This window comes from Ostrea edulis, chromosome 4 (assembly GCF_947568905.1).
Source record: "Ostrea edulis chromosome 4, xbOstEdul1.1, whole genome shotgun sequence".
NCBI lineage: Eukaryota > Metazoa > Mollusca > Bivalvia > Ostreida > Ostreidae > Ostrea > Ostrea edulis.
The window spans coordinates 43,655,083-43,674,639 of NC_079167.1; the positions used below are offsets into that span (position 1 = coordinate 43,655,083).

A 19,557-nucleotide genomic window follows, 5' to 3' on the forward strand; every position below is an offset into this window, starting at 1 on the left:
TGACCTTGTGACTATATCAAACATATGATCTTGACTTTCTTAGTGAATTGCTTACAGTGCTATTTAAACATGTTCATCATTTTATTTCCATTAATTTACACAACTGTTGTTGTTTAGATCTCAGCTGAGTCCAAGATAGGAAGAGGCTTTGGAGAGAACATAGAATTACTACAGACAAAAGACTTGTGAAGTTATAAGGGGAATTGCAGAACTCATAGCTCCACTTCAATCTAGATATGTTGACAGTTATTTCACAGAAACACGTTGCAGCTGACAAAGATAATCAAATGATGACCACTACTTTAACTCTATGGTTGCAGCATATTTCAATTTTTGAAGTGACAAATTTTATTCCTGCTTGTGAACCAATATTCAAAAGAAACACTGCTATGACATTAGACATAAATTAGAAGAGAGTGGTGGGAGGGCAAAATAAGATTCCATACTGTGAAATGTATCAATTGTTAATATACATGTTTCAATATAAATTCAGTGCCAATTTTCATAATTTCTAGGGGAAAAGTTTGTTTGTAACAAATGTCAGAAATATGCACTAGCTCTTTATTTGCAAACCATGCTACTATGTACCAGGCATTAAAACATGCTTTGTTTATTGTCATTTGTTAAACAGAGACAGATCCAGTGATTTGAAAGGGGGGGGGGTCCAGAAAAATGATCTAAATTCTGCATTAGGTCATATCCGATGAATTGATAAAGTAAATATGTTTATTATTGATTGCTAGTTACATGTAACCTTTTATGCATCAGTTGAAGATACTTTATGAACATTTTCCGTCACTGGGTAAAATTCAACAAACATTTTGTGCATCTGGAAGTGGTCAATATATATTTCAACATCAGAGTAAACATGCATTAAAGCAAGTCTGCCAATCTGATCTAGGCAGAAATTGGAATATGGCATGTTATTTCATGAATGCAAAGAAAAGGAGAGGGTGTGTTCTAACCCCCCCCCCCCCCCCCAACCCCCCCCCCCCCCCCAACCCCCTCAGGATCTGCCAATGTCAAGTTTGTAATGTGAGTGAATGAATTAAGATTCTTCATGATAGGCAATTTATTAAAATTTGATTTACTGATAATTTTAACTTCATATATGTGTGTTAATTAATTGACTATTATCTCAAATCCTGTGTCAGAAATGACCTCTAAAAATCAACATTGTAAAATTTTATATAATAAATTAAAGAGGCATTCTTTTGCCTTTATTCAGGGCTTTCAACAAATTTAAAAGCAGGAGGCTGAAATGAAAAAGTAGAAGGCGATCCAATGCAAATGGCGCAGCCGTATCGCACGCTGAGCTATGCTCGGCGCCCTTACGGCCGGGGGTCTGGGGGCCGCTCAAGGCCCCCAGAAGCTCTGGGGTAAATGACGCAAAATCCTGCATTCTGGCGGTTTCCTGGCACTTAAATGCAGCTTTGAAATTGTCATTTTTTTGCCTGAAATTTTTACTTTTGCCATGAATTTATTGTTTCATATGTGAAATTTTCTGTTCATGCAAAAACTTTAAAAAATTCAACATTGCAAAGTACTAATTTTGATGCAAAATGAAAAATAAAGTGCATCAAGATAACTACATGTAATTATTTTTTGCAATGCTGTATCAATCAATTTTTAAGTGTCTTTGCTTGAATCTCTGCCACCCAAGAGTATAAGCAGATTAAAGTAAAATGTAAGAAGAATATAGATCACAACCAACACCAGTTTTATATAATAAAGCATCAATATATATTATATTTATAGTTGTTCTAATTACCTGTATTGTCAGCTTTCGTTTCTTTATTTAACGGATACATTGTATGTTATAAAAAAAAAGTTTACATGTATTTAATCATTATTTTTTATTGAATTGCAAATAAGAGTTGCACTCCCAATATTTTAAGAATATTCTTCACCAATTAACACAACTCTATATTTCTATTTTCATTTGGTCCCTTAAAGTCTGTTAACTTACACTGGGAGTAATATTTTTCTCCAAGACTGACATGAAACCCATTGGGAGCGGAGCTCTCCCTATAGGTAACACGTATATACATGTTTAAAAGGAAAATATAGAAAAATAATGAAAAACTATACCATACCTATGGAACTTGAAAATTTTGGAACTAATGGCGTCGATTCGAATATTATCGCGTGGACATGTATTTCTCCATTTTGAATCTCGTCTACCCTAGTTCACGTCGTTCTGAGATGTTACATAAAATTCGTAAAAGCATGTAAATCTTATTTTCTTAATCATATATAATCACTCCACGATTAACGCCATGTTTGTTGTTGTGGTTCAAACGCTATGTTTGTAAATTTCCTAAATAACGACGCTGAATATGACGTCACAATGTACTGTTTACAACAATTGCGTTATATTTCCCGCGTTCAATATGTAGGCGGATCAAATATCCAAAATTAGGATGCTTTGATACAGTTCCGTCCTCGTGCTAACTTCGGGTTGTCTTTGTTCTGTTTTGGATATAGATACCAAATCCAAAATTTGTTTGCTTCGCCCTTAAACACGGTCACGCCGTAAAACATATTAAAAAAAATCTTTGAAGTATTACAAACCTTTCTTATTTGAAAGGAAAGGATGAAAATCATATTCTTCCCCCTACGTCACAACACGCTCGTTGCATTTCCCGCTAAACTGGTTCCTACATTGGCGAGAAGAGCAAGACAGTAATCCTACGTATTGACAGTGAACCAGATCAGTTTTCCTTGTTTTCAATATAAATTTAAGCTGAAATAAATCCAAACCGAAGCGCGACTGATTTCCCACGTACTTTATTAAGCCTTGGTCAGAAACAAGGGAGATAGGAAAGACCGAATATGAATAACCCCTCGTTTCCATAGAAACTAGTTGTAGTATAGCTATGTGGATGGACCTATAAAGGATCTGAAATTCCTATAAAGGCAAGGTAAAGTGTTCTTCCTAGATTGTCAAAGTTTGCAGAATTGTTTGCTTTTGTAACGTGTAGCGGTCACCCAGCCAAGTGCTGATCACGCTCGCCGTTGCTTAACTTGCGTGATCAAGAGAGAGGCTCTACCACATCACTAGAAAAGCTAGCTCTCTAGCGAGGCAGTATAAGTTCCCTCTTATACTGTCCGCTACACTTCCCCCCCAATCGGGGAAGCTTCGTCCCGAAGCTTAGCGCGAGTCCTCTCTGAGTGTTTGGCACCTGCTCAGTAACGGCACCCGCCGTTCCCGACGACAACCACCGTCGTCCCCGGACGAATCCACGTCCGTATCCAGAGCTCCGAAGAGACTCTACCTGAAGCAGGTCTCCCGCCAAACACCAGGGTCACTACGATGCCACCAATTTGTAACGTGTAGCGGTCACCCAGCCAAGTGCTGATCACGCTCGCCGTTGCTTAACTTGCGTGATCAAGAGAGAGGCTCTACCACATCACTAGAAAAGCTAGCTCTCTAGCGAGGCAGTATAAGTTCCCTCTTATACTGTCCGCTACACTTTGTTTAAATGTAATCCTACCTTTTGCTGTTAATATCATATCAACAAGAAGCTTCACTTCACGGAAACCCTCTTCTATACATTCTTTTACCCGCAAGGACTGCAACCTCTTGAGTTCTTCATCGTAATAATATGAATAGATGTGGCCAACTGCAAAATGAATAAATAAATATTTATTCGGTATATACATACAAACATACATAAATAACTAGAGCAAAGCTCGTTGCAAAGCAGCGAGAGGTCTTCCGTTAGAGCTGTGTGACAAAATACCTTGAACTTGACCATATCTCCTTGGGTCACTGGTCAGGTCCTAATGCAGCCTCAGTTAACATGAAAATCTGTTGTAAGTATGAATTCTAAATGTTTCTTCATTACTTGATATGGCCAGGACAGGGTTTGTATTTTCTAAAAAGTGAACTTGACAATGTGACCATGGGTCAAGGCCAGGACATATTCTTTGATCATATGGAAACTTTTTATCAGTATTAATTTAAAAAAATTGGCATTAGTAAGATATATTAAGACTCTAATCAATTTTTAATTTTTAGAAATGGTGCAAATGACCTTACATCAAGAATATTCATGTTATGGTCATTAATAATCTTTATGTGAATAATGAGCTTACGGTGTATTTTTAAAAGTTGTGGTCTGGGCACATTTGCACGGATAGACGGACTTGGCGATATCTCAAACTTTATTTGCTGGGACTATAATTAGTGTTCGGTAATATTGTTGTCTGTTCTTCCAGTTCTAAGAGACAGTCTCTTTTGTTAGATTGTCAGATATTAATGGGAAGGTTTTATAAAAAGTAGTGTTTTATATTGTAGATGTCATAAAAACTTTGCTTTTACGTAAGGGGCAATGGGCAATAACGGTGACGATTTTTCATTGAATTGCAATGCCTGTTTTTGGACCGATAAAATGCTGAAAATTGTAACTGATGATGTTTTTCATCCTTGTGTGGAAATATGTAACATCATCCCCCCTCCCCTCGACAAAAATGGTTATCCTGCTTTCCCATAGCATCTACAGATACAGAGCAGGGAAGAGTGGTCAGAGAAAGGACTAATATTAGTTTATTTCAGACCATACTTCGATGCTTCGAGTCAAAGCACCTTATCCTCCTGGGTTTTTTTTTAGCTCTTCTGAGCCGAAGGCTCAAAGAGCTAATGCTATGGCCATTTGTGCGGTGTGCGTAAACTTTTTAGAAAAAGGGCTATAACTCAAGAACCCCTTGGCCAATTTGTTACAGGGTATCATTGGCCCAAGGGCTTTCATACATACTAAATAGAGGGATGTGACCCTTTAACAAGGGGAGATAATCAGGAAAATACAAACAAAAGTAGTGGTTGCTAAAAAATCTTCTTCTCAAGAACCACTGGGCAGATTATCACCAAACTTACACATAAGGATGAGGATATGTTGTAGATTAAAAATTGTTCAAGGCATTACCCTGGGGCAAAGGGCATGGTCTCAAGGTCACTTCAAAGTTGACCTAAATTTATATTTCCTTAAATCTTTGATATTTTAGTCATTATAAGGACTAGGATCATCAAATTTTGACAGTTGATGCATCTTAGGACCTTGTGTCAAGCTGTCTCAAAAGTAGGTCACGGTGACCTACTTTTTGAATTTTGCAGGTATTTATTTTAAAATTAATTTTGATGCATATCTTGGACACTTTGAAGCCTATGATCATCAAAACTTGTCAGTTGGTGGATCATGGGACCTTGAAATGCGTCAACTGAAAAATAGGTCACCGTGACCTACTTTCTGAATTTTATGGCTTATCATTTATAGATATATTTTAAGTTGTTATATCAAATACCGAGAGGTTTAGACTCATCAAATCTTGTAAGTTGATGCATCTTGAGGCCTTGAAACATATTTATAAAAAAAGTAGGTCACAGTGACCTACTTTTGAATTTTACAGATATTCAAATTTCACATTTTCAATTTTAGATGCAAATTTTGGACACTGTAAAACCTAGGATCATCAAACTTTGTCAGTTGATGCATCTTCAGTCTTCTGTTTGTGTCAACCAAAAAGTAGGTCACCGTGACTTACTTTTGGTATTTGACAGCTGAATTACTATATTTCAGACACTATTTGACCTACAATCATCAAACTTTGTCAGTTGATGCATCTTGAGTCTTCGGAGTGTATCGACCAAAAAGTAGGTCACTGTGACCTACTTTTGGCATTTGACAGTTATATTTATATATTTCAGTCACTAATTGACCTACAATCATCAAACTTTGACAGTTGATGCATCCTGAGTCTACGGAGTGTGTCGACCAAAAAGTAGGTCAACTTGACCTACTTTTGGAATTGGACGGCTATATTTATATATTTCAGATACTATTTGACCTACAGTCATCAAACTTTGTCAGTTGATGCGTCTTGCATGTTCAAAGGGTGTCGACCAAAAAGTAGGTCACCTTGACCTACTTTTGGAATTGGACGGCTATATTTATATAATTCAGATACTATTTCACCTACAGTCATCAAACTTTGTCAGTTGATGGGTCTTGCATGTTTGAAGGGTGTTGACGAAAAAGTAGGTCACCTTGACCTACTTTTTGGAATTTGACGGCTATATTTATCTATTTCAGATACTATTTGACCTACAGTCATCAAACTTTGTCAGTTGATGGGTCTTGCATGTTCGGAGTTCGCTGACCAAAAAGTAGGTCACCATGACCTACGATTGGAATTTGACAGCTATATTTCAATATTCAGATACTAATTGGCTTAAAATCATCAAACTTTGTCAGTTGATATTTCTTGGGTTCTCAAAATGTGTAAACCAAAAAGTAGGTCACATTGACCTACTTTTTTTGAATTCTTAGGATTTAACTAAAGATTTAGAATACTAAGAGGCTAAGAATAGAAATGGTGGGGTTGTACAATTTATCAGAAGAGCGATTCTAGGCCCTTGGGCCTCTTGTGTTTTTGTTGTTGTTGTTGTTGTTTTGGGTTTTTTTTTAGTGTGTGTGTGTTGGGGGGGGGGGGTCATTAGTTAAGAAAAACGTCTGTCATTCAATTCGTAGTTTAAAAAGCGTAGGGGACAAGCCTCTGCTCCCCCCCCCCCACCCCATCCTTCCCTTTCCCCGATATTACGTGCGCGCATCCTTCTAGAACACATATTTTCATTTCATTTGTATCAGAAAAGTGTCCGTCATTCAAATCGTAAGTAATACACGCTTTTATTTATATACAGTGCTTATGACCTATAAAGAATGTTATTTACAATATAATAGCTCCCTTTTTATCACTGACCCTATAGTTTTCACACTTTAAAAAAAATGTCCAAACGAAATTATCTTTCGCGCCAGATGACCGAAAATTGGTACACTAATTATTGTTTTGAACAAATTGTCATAATTAATAGATCTATCAACTGACGAGTGCCACACTTTAATTGTGTGTGTGTGTATGTGTGTGTGTGTACTTGTCAATTTTTTTTTTGAGGTCCCCCCCCCGAACTTTAATAAGCAACAATTACCGGCCTACTTTTCCTTTAGTGTTGCAATGTTGTTTTTGATACTTACATGGAAATATGAACCCCCTCCCCTTCCCCCAAAGAAAATGGTGATCCTACCCTCAGAATTCCACAGCAGCCACCGATACCGATCAGAGAGAATGTAAAAAAGAGGACTTACACATCGGTTTATCTCAAACCATAGTTCAAGTGACAAAGCATCTTAATAATCCTTGGCTGCTTTTTTTTTTCATTGAGTTCATCCCAATGATTATATGATCTATCGTATATGTTTTACATCCTATACAGGTCTTTAAAAATGTCGACATCTTTGGGTTGAACAGCTTTTTTGAATTACTATAAATTGAAGTAATACATGTATGCAATTCAGCGTCTGTGTTCAAATTTTCATGTTTCAACAGGAAAATATGATTAATCAATTCTTTAATAAGTAAACCTTAATGGGTTTTTTTTTTTTTTTTTTTTTCTTGTATAAAATGATGTATCAATTTAAAGTCCTATCTCTCAATTCTTATTTTCAAAAAATCTAAATCCAAACATTCCATTGACTGGCAAGTGTATTTATTTTCAACACCGAAATGAACGTGCAAAGACATTTTTATCAGCGTACTATCATTATAAAAGTCACGACTCAAGTCCGTAGAAAGCAATATAGTTTGAGGCAGGAAACCAAACAGAAAATCCTCAATAAGTAAGAACAAAAGAGGTAGACATAAGGTAGATTGAAAGGGCATGACCGTAAATTAACAATCTGTATATAGTATACTGTCAAGCATATGTTGGCATAAATACTGGATGGTAGGAACCGGAACTTCCTGTCCTTCCACCCATTCTGTGACTAGGAAGGTATGATCTGTCATTTGTCAAGATCAATAACCAAAACTCTTTACATTCTCTGTAATAGATGGTAATTTCAAATACAGAATTTTCAGACATACTCTGTAACCTGATATATCATTATTTGATATAAGAACAGGTCCTGAATAGTCTGCAGATACATCGGTGCGGTAAATTCACAGCAGCTTCAGTCTCCCAACAGTGTTTAAATATACTTTTTTTCTATAACGTGGGAAATGATTCCGCGATACCAGACTAAGTTCACAAATCGAGTGGTGTTGATTGACAGGTGCTCATATGCATGTGGCACCGTGCATGCATGGATTTCGTGTTTCACAGTTTGTGATAATTAAGACAAGAGAAATTGTGATTGATATTGTAAATAAAACATAGAAAATTAAATGACATTTGATACAGGAACCGTACATGAGTATGTGTATATGGGATCTAACTTTCGCCTACATTCCCTCTTAATATTTTATACGTAACATCACCCCGGGAAAAATTATTTGAAATACTTATCCAGTGATTTTACAAAAGACGAATACAAGTCAAGTTTTTAGAAAGAAAATAATCAACTGTGACAGGAAGATAAGTACTGTAACGATATAAGTAGTTTGGCTACGCTGACGATTCTGACTTCTCGTTCGTAATTATGAAATAGTTTGAGAATTTAAAATATATCATTGAAATGAAGCTATAAAGGTGTACTATAAAATTTATACTACTCGAGTACATGCGTGTATGATCTCATTCCACGAATCAGTCTTTTGAGGCGCACGTGTATGTGGGATTAAATTCTTTCAGCATTTAACTTTTCAGTCCCAATTATGAAGAAAAAATTACTATTTAAATTTATGAAATTTATGGCTAAGGACATACAATAAAGGTTTATAGCTGTTACCAATATTTTATCATACAACAAAATTATGATAGCATAATATTCAGACTGAAGAGAATAATTCATCGAGTTTGAATTATTTATACATACAAATCAAATAAATTGCTCTCAAATCTTGAATATTTTATTAAACTTTAATATCTATCTGCGTAAATACATATAGGTATATTATGTACACAGTGCGCACAGAAGTCGCGTATGAATTTCACGCCAAGGGCACGTGCCGAAGTTACATAATTTAGACCAGGAGTTCTGAATCAATGTTTAATCAAAGTCATTGTTTTTAAACAATAAAACAACAAATCATTTGAAATGAGACTTGTCTCTGAATATTCTATACGCATGTTTAGATTTGGTTTAATCATGATTATAAACTATCGAATTCAAAACATGTTCAGAAATAATTCGTTATGTTTGTAAAATGTATCCATTTTCTTTTTCACAACGAAGAATTTGAGTAAAGCGATGAATCTCTGATATTAAACACACATTCAATTAGACATGATTGAGAAACGAACTGTATATTAAATTGCAGATTTTAAAATTGATGCCTGACTCAATGCTCTTCAGTTTTGAATTTAAAACAAATCAAATGTAAGACCAGGGACGTATAAACAAGTATATACATCCCCGGAAAAACTGAATTATTCGAAAAATCCAATATGATAAAAAACATAACATTCTGTGTTTTATTTAGGACGACAATATTTACTTTGTGTACATGTCCTGGTTCACACGCGATGGTTCCTGAGGCGGTTACGTAATTGTAAACAAAAACAAACACCGTTCATATATAACACAATACTCGAGCAAAATATTATGTTTATGAGATCAATAAGATGTTAAAGAACAACTTTTCCAGCGAAAGCCATATCGAAATATTTACCGTTTATGAGTTATAAAGCAAAAACTTTGAAGATCCCCAGATCCCTAATTTAAGGGGCCAGAACCCTTTTTAGGGATATCAAAAGAAAGCTCTTAACATTTTGTACAACTTTTGTTCTACACGTCTTAACAAAATATTTTTAGTTTAAAAGATACAAAGGAAAATATGTGTAATTTTTGGCTCCTTTAGGCGTCCTAATTTTTTAACCCTGTCAACCACCATTTCGAACGCTGTAATCAAAAAACAAAAAACAATGTGCACAACTACAATGCTCCTACTTTTCATTTTCAGTGTATTTTCTGCTCAAGTTTATACAGTCTCGGAGCCTTTGTCTGGAAACCAAAGCCCCTAAAATTTCATTCAAAGGGGAATAACTCGTGAACAGAAGGGAATTTCTGAAATGTAGTACATGATTTTAAAATCGTTCTGTAAAGTTTATAAACCCTGAACATTTGAGCAAAATCCATGCAAAAATGAGCGAGATATGAAGCTTCAAATTTAGCGTTTAGAAAAAGAAGAAAAGAAAAAAAGAATAATAAGAATAATCTTAACCAGCACAATGAGTAGAAGGTCTTCCGTTGTTACGGAAGACCTTAATAATCTTAACCAGCACAATCAGTAGAAAGTCTTCCGTTGTTGCGGAAGACCTTAATTATACATGTAGTCGTAAACACTGAAGTTCAAACGAAAGTGTTTTTATATATAACTGATAGGGTGGTGCTCTGTTACACGTATCAACACTTCACGAAAGGTACATCCCTTGTCCGCCATCTCCCGGATAAAAATGGTATTTCCCTACATTGACCTTTGTGATTTTCCTATTTGTAGCTTTGACATCTGTTATGCAGTCAACTACAACAATGGCCCAGATTGGGTAGGGAGTGGGCGCTGAATCTGCCTGAGGATTTACTGTAATATGTCTAAGAAAGCTTTCAGCAAAAGTAGTGGCGTGTACTACTAAAGTCTCCCTCTACAGGCCTAAACAAAATATTCCAAATACTCCCTCCCCGCAATAGATATGTGTACTATAGTCATCAGCATGTGTGTATACGTTCTAGATACCCCCTCCCAGCAATAGATAGGTGTACTACAGTGATCAGCATGTGTGTATACGTCCTTGCGAACGCTTTTCCGGAATTTACTGAATTATGCATGAATCATCAATGGGTGACAGATCAAGTTTGAGTTTAGGCTGTGTTGACCAATCTTAAAGGAGTTTGGAACCCCTAGCACAAACAACCGTGCATCAAAGGACCCCGTTAGAAATAAACTTTCGAGCTTACATGGGTTAACCTTTATATTTAAGGTCTTCCGTAACAACGGAAGACCTTCTACTGACTGCGCTGGTTAAGATTATTATGTTCCCCAAACGAAGTTTGGGAGCATATTGGTTTTTGTTTCTTATTATACCCCCTGCAACAAGTTGTGTGTGTGGGGGGGGGGGGGGATACTGGAATCGGGTTGTCCGTCTGTCCGTCCGTCTGTAGACGCAATGGTTTCCGGGCTCTAAAGCATTATCCTTTCCACCTACCGTCACCATATCATATATATGGACTACCCATGGGATGAAGATGTTCCCTATCGATTTTGGGGTCAAAGGTCAAGCGCACTGGATATCGAAGTAGCAATATGGTGTCCGGGCTCTAAAGCGTTATCCTTTCCACCTACAGTCACCATATCATACATATGGACTACCCATGGATGAAGATGTTCCCTATCGATTTTGGGGTCAAAAGGTCAAAGGTCACGCGCACTGGACATCGAAGTAGCAATATGGTTGGTTTGTCATGCCATTTGTTTTTTTACACTCAGAAAAGAGGTAGTTTATACCTATTACCAACACCCTTTGGGAGATTGGGGTAAGCGGGGGGTATTCTTAGTGAGCATTGCTCACAGTACCTCTTGTTATTCTTTCCTTCTTGTGACTTTTTTGTCCACGAGTGTTCTCAGAAACTACTCCCGGGATCAAGATGAAAACTATTTAGGATGATAGTATCACTGGTATTAAACTGATGATAGTAACGATCGTTACTATCATGCCAAGATGGCGGAAGGAAATTCCGGAAAGACCACGTTTACTTATATCTATTTGTATTGTTTATCTGCGAATGATATGTAGGCAAGAAATATCACACACTAGCAACAATTACGATCAGGTGTTATTTTGTCTTTTAAACGGCTCATATGAACAGAAAATTCGTCGTTGAAAAAACAGCGAGGATGATAGTAACGAAAGTTTTACGTTACTAACTTACTATCATCATTCATTTTCGTTACTATCATCCTCGCTACTATCTCGTTACTATCATCCTGACATAGGCATACCATATTTGACACATGAGTGTATCACCATGAGACAATGTGTCATGTACCTTCATGACTTCCATATGATCTTGACCTCAAGGTCAAAATTAAAGGATTTTACAATGGATTCATGTCAGGGCCATAACTTCTTTGTACTTTGATATAGGCATACCATATTTGACACATGAGTGTATCACCATGAGACGATATGTCATGTACCTTCATGTCCTCCGTATGACCTTGACCTCAAGGTTAAAATTAAACGTTTTTACAATGGATTCGTGTCAGGGTCATGACTTCTTTGTTCTTAGACATAAGCATACCATATTTGACACATGAGTGTATCACCATGAGATGATGTGTCAAGTACCTTCATGACCTCTATATGACTTTGAACTTTAACCTCAAGGTCAAAATTGATTATAGGGTTTTGACATAGTCATACCATAAGACATGGGTGTATCACCATGAGACTATGTGTCATGTACATTCATGACCCCTTTATAACCTTGACCTTGGTCAAAATTATAGGTTTATGCCATGGATTTGTGTTCGGACTATATCTTCCATTTCCTTCTACAAAGGCATATCATATTTTACACCCAGGAAAGAGGTAATCTATACCTATTAACAACACTCTTTGGGGGTAATGGGGGTATTCTTAGTGAGCATTGCTCACAGTACATCTTATTGTTTACAATTACGTAACCGCCTCGAGGAACCATCGCGTGTGAACCAGGGCATGTACACAAAGTAAACATTGTCGTCCTAAATATAACACAGAATGTTATGTTTTTTATCATATTGGATTTTTCGATTAATTCAGTCTTTCCGAGGATGTATGTACTTGTTTATACGTCCCTGGTCTTACGTTTGATTTGTTTTAAATTCAAAACTCTAGAACATTGAGTCAGGCATCAATTTAAAAATCTGCAATTTAATATACAGTTCGTTTCTCAATCATGTCTAATTGAATGTGTGTTTAATATCAGAGATTCATCGCTGCTGGACTAGCGATCTGTGATTTCACACTACTTTAACTGAACACACAAGCTTTACTCAAATTCTTCGTTGTGAAAAAGAAAATGGATACATTTTACAAACATAACGAATTATTTCTGAACATGTTTTGAATTCGATAGTTTATAATCATGATTAAACCAAATCTAAACATGCGTATAGAATATTCAGAGACAAGTCTCATTTCAAATGATTTGTTGTTTTATTGTTTAAAAACAATGACTTTGATTAAACATTGATTCAGAACTCCTGGTCTAAATTATGTAACTTCGGCACGTGCCCTTGGCGTGAAATTCATACGCGACTTCTGTGCGCACTGTGTACATAATATACCTATATGTATTTACGCAGATAGATATTAAAGTTTAATAAAATATTCAAGATTTGTACCAAAAGAGACTGCCTCTTCGAGCTGGAAGAACAGACAACAATATTACCGAACACTAATCATAGTCCCAGCAAATAAAGTTTGAGATATCGCCAAGTCCGTCTCTCCGTGCAAATGTGCCTAGACCACAACTTTTAAAAATACACCGTAAGCTCATTCTTCACATAAAGATTATTAATGACCATAACATGAATATTCTTGATGTAAGGTCATCTGCACCATTTCTAAAGGTCTAAAAATTAAAAATTGATTAGAGTATTCATATATCTTACTAATGGCAATTTTTTTTCAATACAGATAAAAAGTTTTCATATCATCAAAGAATATGTCCTAGCCTTGAGTTGACCCATGGTCACATTGTCACGTTCACTTTTTAGAAAATACAAACCCTGTCCTGGCCATATTAAGTAATGAAGAAACATTTAGATTTCATACTTACAACAGATTTTCATGTTAACTGAGGCTGCATTAGGACCTGACCCATGGACATATGGTCAAGTTCAAGGTTTTTATGTCACACAGCTCCGACGGAAGACCTCTCGTTGCTTTTCAACGAGCTTTGCTCTAGTTAGTAATCCTAATTGTTCGCGAACAAGTAGAGGGCTTTCCACCTACTTGACCTTATTTTGAAGGTCAAAGGTCATCGGTCTTCATGCAGGTGATCCCATGTCTCTATCTATATCAATGTAAAAGCTATAAGCTTGAAAAATGATAATCAAGACATTCAGGGGCAATAACTTTGGGGGTTTTCGGTTCCTTTCAGTTAGCTTCTCAATGCTAAAAATACCATGAAAGACCTTGAAAATGAAAAAACAATTTTGATGATGACCTTTACCTTTGACCTTGAACTCATTTTGAAGGTCAAAGGTCATCGGTCTCAATGCAAATGGTCTCATGTCTCTATCTATATTAATATAAAAGTTATAGGCTTAGATAATGATATTGGAGACTTTCAGGGGCAATAACTATGCTTAAGGGTGATCGTATCCCTTTGGTTAATTTTTCTATGCAAGAGGGTTTTACTGTGAATTCATTAGCGAAGGTTTCGTGTCTCTATAGCTTCCTGTTAAGTAGGAGTAGCGATAACAAGGTTTTCAACGCGAGTCTCCGAAATTCACAGAAGGGTCAAAGTTCAAAGTTTATGATGCATACTATCAAAACCAATCAAGAAGTCAATACTTAACCATATAATATTTCAACGCTATCTTAAGCAGGAAAGAGAGTATAAAATGTGCTATTTTTTCCTCTTTTCTGATGACCTTAAATCTTGTTAATTGTCAAGTTTCAATGCATCTATTGTAGGCCATTTCTTTTGTGTGATTTTCTGATCATTAATGACGGATAGAAATATCGAATCTCCTATACAACTGACAAAATACAAATTTTTGTGTGCTACGTGTACTGACAGTCACATATTTTTGTTATGTTTTCCTTATAATTTATTTAAACCTGAAAGAATATGATAGATGTCGTCATTATCTAAATAAAATACCTGCAGGCCTACATGCATAATATAAAGCTATATGACATTGTAACACCCTTGCAATTTTTCTTTATATTTATTTACAAAAATCGCTTTCGAGGCCCTCCGAATCCATAATAAATGTGCATATACATGTACATGTATGTGCATTATATCTCTGTTGTTTCTAATCATTTCAGGGTGTTCAATTTAGATCATACGCTGACAGATTTATATTTAGGCCCTATATCTCTAGGCCTAGGTGTCTTACGTTTGTGTACGTACATATGGATCATGGGTGTTGTAATGTAATTTTCTTTCATCTAAAACGCTTTTCTGGCCGTACATGACCTTCATTGATGTTTTGATTAAAACGTCTCGGAATGTACGCGGTAGTTACATGTCGTTCACACTCACATCGCATGGCTGTATCGTATTGTTAAAAACTACCAGGAATTAAAAAATACCAAGGGGGTGAAGAATGCAGAATTCGTGTGTTTTTAAATATATGAATTTCCCAAAATTTGTAACTTGAGCATAGGTTAGCATTCTCTGAATGAAAGTTGAAATTGTAAAAATCAGTCTGATCTACATTACTTTGTTCCAACTAGATCTGACGACATAATTTTATTTTTTCATCTATTGTTACGTCATGTCAGTGTTCGTGTGACGTAGATTAAGCTCCATAGTAAAGTTAGGATTTTTCAAGTAACTTCAAGCCCGATCCCTAAAGCTTACGGCAATCAATGAAAGTGGTTTTTAGTTATTTGAAGCTTTAATGTTTTAAACTGTTTTTCAAAAACTAGCCTGTGATATTTCTTGAAATGGTAATTTAGTAATGTAAATGGTGAATGAGACATGCTTACAGAGATAGGAATTTTAGACATCATTTTCCAATATGCGTTTTTTCAAGATTTTTAACCTAGATTGGGTCATTGGGCTCTCAAATTATCCGATACCCTATCTACTTCTTAGGTCAAATGATTGCTGGAGTGTAAAGGTAAAACATATTGAAATGTTTTTAAAATCTGAAGGTTTTTGAAAACATAAATTTCCGGATACGGTAGGCTATGGTTAGTCAAAATTTGACTACTATACGCGCATTTTCATCACCTAGAAACCAAAAGCATGGTTCAGTAGATGAAAAATTATTGAAAATAGTCAAATGCAAAACATTTTCTTTAATTCATATGAAGGAAACATATTTCTATCGTTGAGATAAAGACAGTGCCTTAAGATGTGTGTATGTTAAGACTGCTTGTTTTAAAGTGATGTGTTTTATTTTTAGAAGTGGCTGTACTCTGGGAAAGGCCGCTGAACATATTTTTCTTCGGGAATTTGGTCAATATACATCCTCGACAAAATACATGCTAATTTTGATAGAAATCTGTAGGGTTTTCAATATTATGATGTGGTATGGGGAATTACCTTAATTATCAGTGTACAAAGTTTGGAGTCAATCAAGTATATTACTTAATCATATAGCTAATAAATAGTCTATTATAAAATCTGCGTAAAATCTAGAGAATGTTAGCGTTCAATATCCTGAGAATTTTTGAACGCTAACTTTGCATTGTGTAAATTGTATGCGCCCGAAACATTCCGAGTATGAGCGTTCAATATTGACGTTACCGTAACGACGTAAACAAGCCAAAATGGCAGACGACGGTCCCCCGAATCTGACAGAGCCGGTATTTGATATTTACTTAAGCAAAATGTTTTACTGTTTATAAATTATGATGTCCCCATTTACAAAATCAGTTTGCTTCATGCATTAATGACGGGTTTTAAAATATTGAACAGGTAAGAAATCCATGCTGTTATTGCACACCTTCACCTTAGATGCCAATATTGATGAATTCTCGTCTGTTTTGGAGTAATTTGAATGAAAAGGGATATAATTTAACAATTAAATACTTTAGCTATATAATAAAAGGGTTATTGAACTTATATAGGTAAATATTGGCACTCGTTGGCTGTCAAAATGCACTCGCAAGCTCGTGCATATTTACAGCCAACTCGTGCCAATATTCACCAATATAAGTTCAATAACTCTATAATATCCAGTTTAACCCTTAATCACATGACCTTAAAATCAGTATGGGTCATCTACCCTTAAGATGCACCAGAGTACCAAGTTTGATGTCTGTCAAGCAAAGAGTTCTCAAGATATTGACATAACACTAACAGTATCTTCCTATGTCCAGTTTGACCCTTGACCTTTGACTATGTGACCTCAAAATGAAAGAGGGTAATCTTCTCCTGAATATGTACTAGTGTACCTAGTTTGATGACTATTAAGCATATGGTTCTCAAGATATATAACAGACAGTATATTCTTATGTCCAGTTTGACCCTTGACCATGTGACCTCAAAATCAATAGAGGTTATCTTCTCCTGAAGATGTACCAGTGTACCAAGTTTGATGTCTATCAAGCAAAAGGTTCTCTAGACATTGAGTGGAAAGTATATTCCTATGTCCAGTTTGACCCTTGATATTTGACCATGTGGTCTCAAAATCAATAGGAGTCATCTTTTCCTGAAGATTTACCAGTGTACCAAGTTTGATGTCTGTCAAGCAAAGAGTTCTCAAGATATTGAGCGGACAATGTCTTACCTATGTTCAGTTTGACCCTTGACCTTTGACCATGTGATATCAAAATCGATAGGGGTCATTTTATCCTGAAGATGTACCAGTGTACCAAGTTTGATGTCTATATTTTGAGCAAAGGCTTTTTTAGACATTGATTCATCAGTTTTTCCTATGTCCAGTTTGACCCTTGACCTTTGATCATGTGACATCAATAGGGGTCATCTACTCCTTAGAATGTACAGTGTACTAAGTTTGATGTCTGTCAAGCAAAAAGTTCTCAAGATATTGAGTGGACAATGTTTTCCTACGTCCAGAGTTAATTGACCTTTTGACCTAAAAAACAATAGGGGTCCTCTTTTATCCATAACTAATACACATATGAAATATCATTACAATCAAGTGAATGGTTCTCAAGATATTGGGCGGACCACATGTGGTCTACCGACCGACCGACAGGTGCCAAGCAATATGCCCCTCTTCTATGAAGGGGGGGGGGGGGGGGGGGGGAGGGGGGGGGGGTGATAACAATAACCTCACTAGCACAATATTGTCTGAAGAAAGTTCGTACAAAAAGACACTTACTGATCACATAAAATCGCTTCTGATCTTCTCTGAGCAACCAATAATATATACTAATCTACTATAGGAGAGAGAGAGAGAGAGAGAGAGAGAGAGAGAGAGAGAGAGAGATACCTTTTAAGCAATCCCTCAGGAAATGGGTGTCCGGATTATGAAATACGTCTGTAAATAGAAATAAAAAAATAGTTTGAAAGCCTTCATTGGATATGTCCATAAGTTATGGAAAAGTGAACGAAAAACATGTTTACGGCGTTTTCATTAAAATTAAACTCCTTGGGCAGGAATTCTGCTCCTTTGTTGGTTGACCTGTTTCTATATTCATATGAAGCAGAATTTATTCAAAAACTTACACGCGAGAAGAAATCTCTTGCTGTGGCCTTCAATTCGACATTTAGATATATCGCCAACGTTTTGTCTATTAACAATGATAACTTTCATTTATATGTCGATTCGATATATCCATGGGAGCTCGAAATAAAAGACACCACAGAGTCGACCACTTCTGCTTCATACTTAGATATTTTATTCAAAGTAGACATTAACGGCAAACTGACAACTCAACTATATGACAAATGGGATGATTTCAGCTTCTCCATCGTCAACTTCCCATATTTATGTAGCAATATTCCATTATCACCTACATATGGTGTTTATATATCTCAACTGATGCAAGGGCTTGTTCTGCGTATAGTCAGCTTTTAAATCGAGGTAAGCTACTGACAAACAAGTTGATGGTACAGTCTCGATTGAAGTCAGCATTTCGCAAATTCTATGGTCGTCATGACGATCTAGTTCGTCAATACAACCTCGCATTGGGTCAAATGCTGTCTGACGTTTTTCATACCGATCGTTAAGCCGTTCTTGGCACACTGATTTTGACTGCGGATAACTCCGTTTACCTGATCAAGATATAGGGCTCACAGTGGATGTGACCGGTCAACAAGGGATGCTTACTCCTCCTAGGCACCTGATCAAACCTCTGGTGTGTCAAGGGGTTCGTGTTTGTCCAATTATCTATTTTGTATTGCTTGTTGGAGTTATGAAATTGATCACTGTTTGTTATCTTCACCTTTCCTTAAAACCCTGTTGAATATTTGATATCACAGTGTCATCAGAAAAACCTCTACATTAGCTCGGGAATGCTGTCAGAATAACCTCTACATTAGCTCGGGAATGCCGTGTTCTACTTACTCTGGTAAGATTTCACCAAATCAAATGCCCTGCAGAAATCGGCGAAGTCGAGCGTCCAAGATAGGAATTCGTCATTAATAAACGTCTTTGTAAATGGAACTTTAAAACAAAGATATGTGAATGATTGAAAAAGTAATCATATAATATATTTATTGCATGATAGTGAGGGAGATATAAAGATTTATTCACCCAGGAAAAATCATATTCCACAAGGGCGTATCTTCCGAATATTCATGCAATGCAAAGTAAGTTGTTTATTATACCGAGACAAGTCTACAAAAATGCATTTGAAATTGGAGTTCGCTCATCTATATATTGTAGGGCTGCAAGGATACGTCCCCTTCACAATACGAAACATCTTGCAATTAAAGGGAAAGGCAACCCTAACCACACTGTTGCCTTTATGAATAAAGT

The 19,557-nt window shown here is 36.2% G+C and overlaps 1 protein-coding gene across 1 annotated transcript in view; it reads right to left on the bottom strand.

Annotated features, from left to right (window-relative positions):
- Positions 1–19,557, bottom strand: part of LOC125672143 (uncharacterized) — a 171,405-nt gene that overhangs the window by 25,736 nt on the left and 126,112 nt on the right. The window contains exons 5-7 of the mRNA XM_048908265.2: positions 19,144–19,242; positions 18,067–18,114; positions 3,498–3,626 (exon numbers count right to left, since the gene is read on the bottom strand). Of these exons, the coding sequence (XP_048764222.1) occupies positions 3,498–3,626; positions 18,067–18,114; positions 19,144–19,242 (276 nt within the window). The remainder of the gene's footprint in view (positions 1–3,497; positions 3,627–18,066; positions 18,115–19,143; positions 19,243–19,557) is intronic.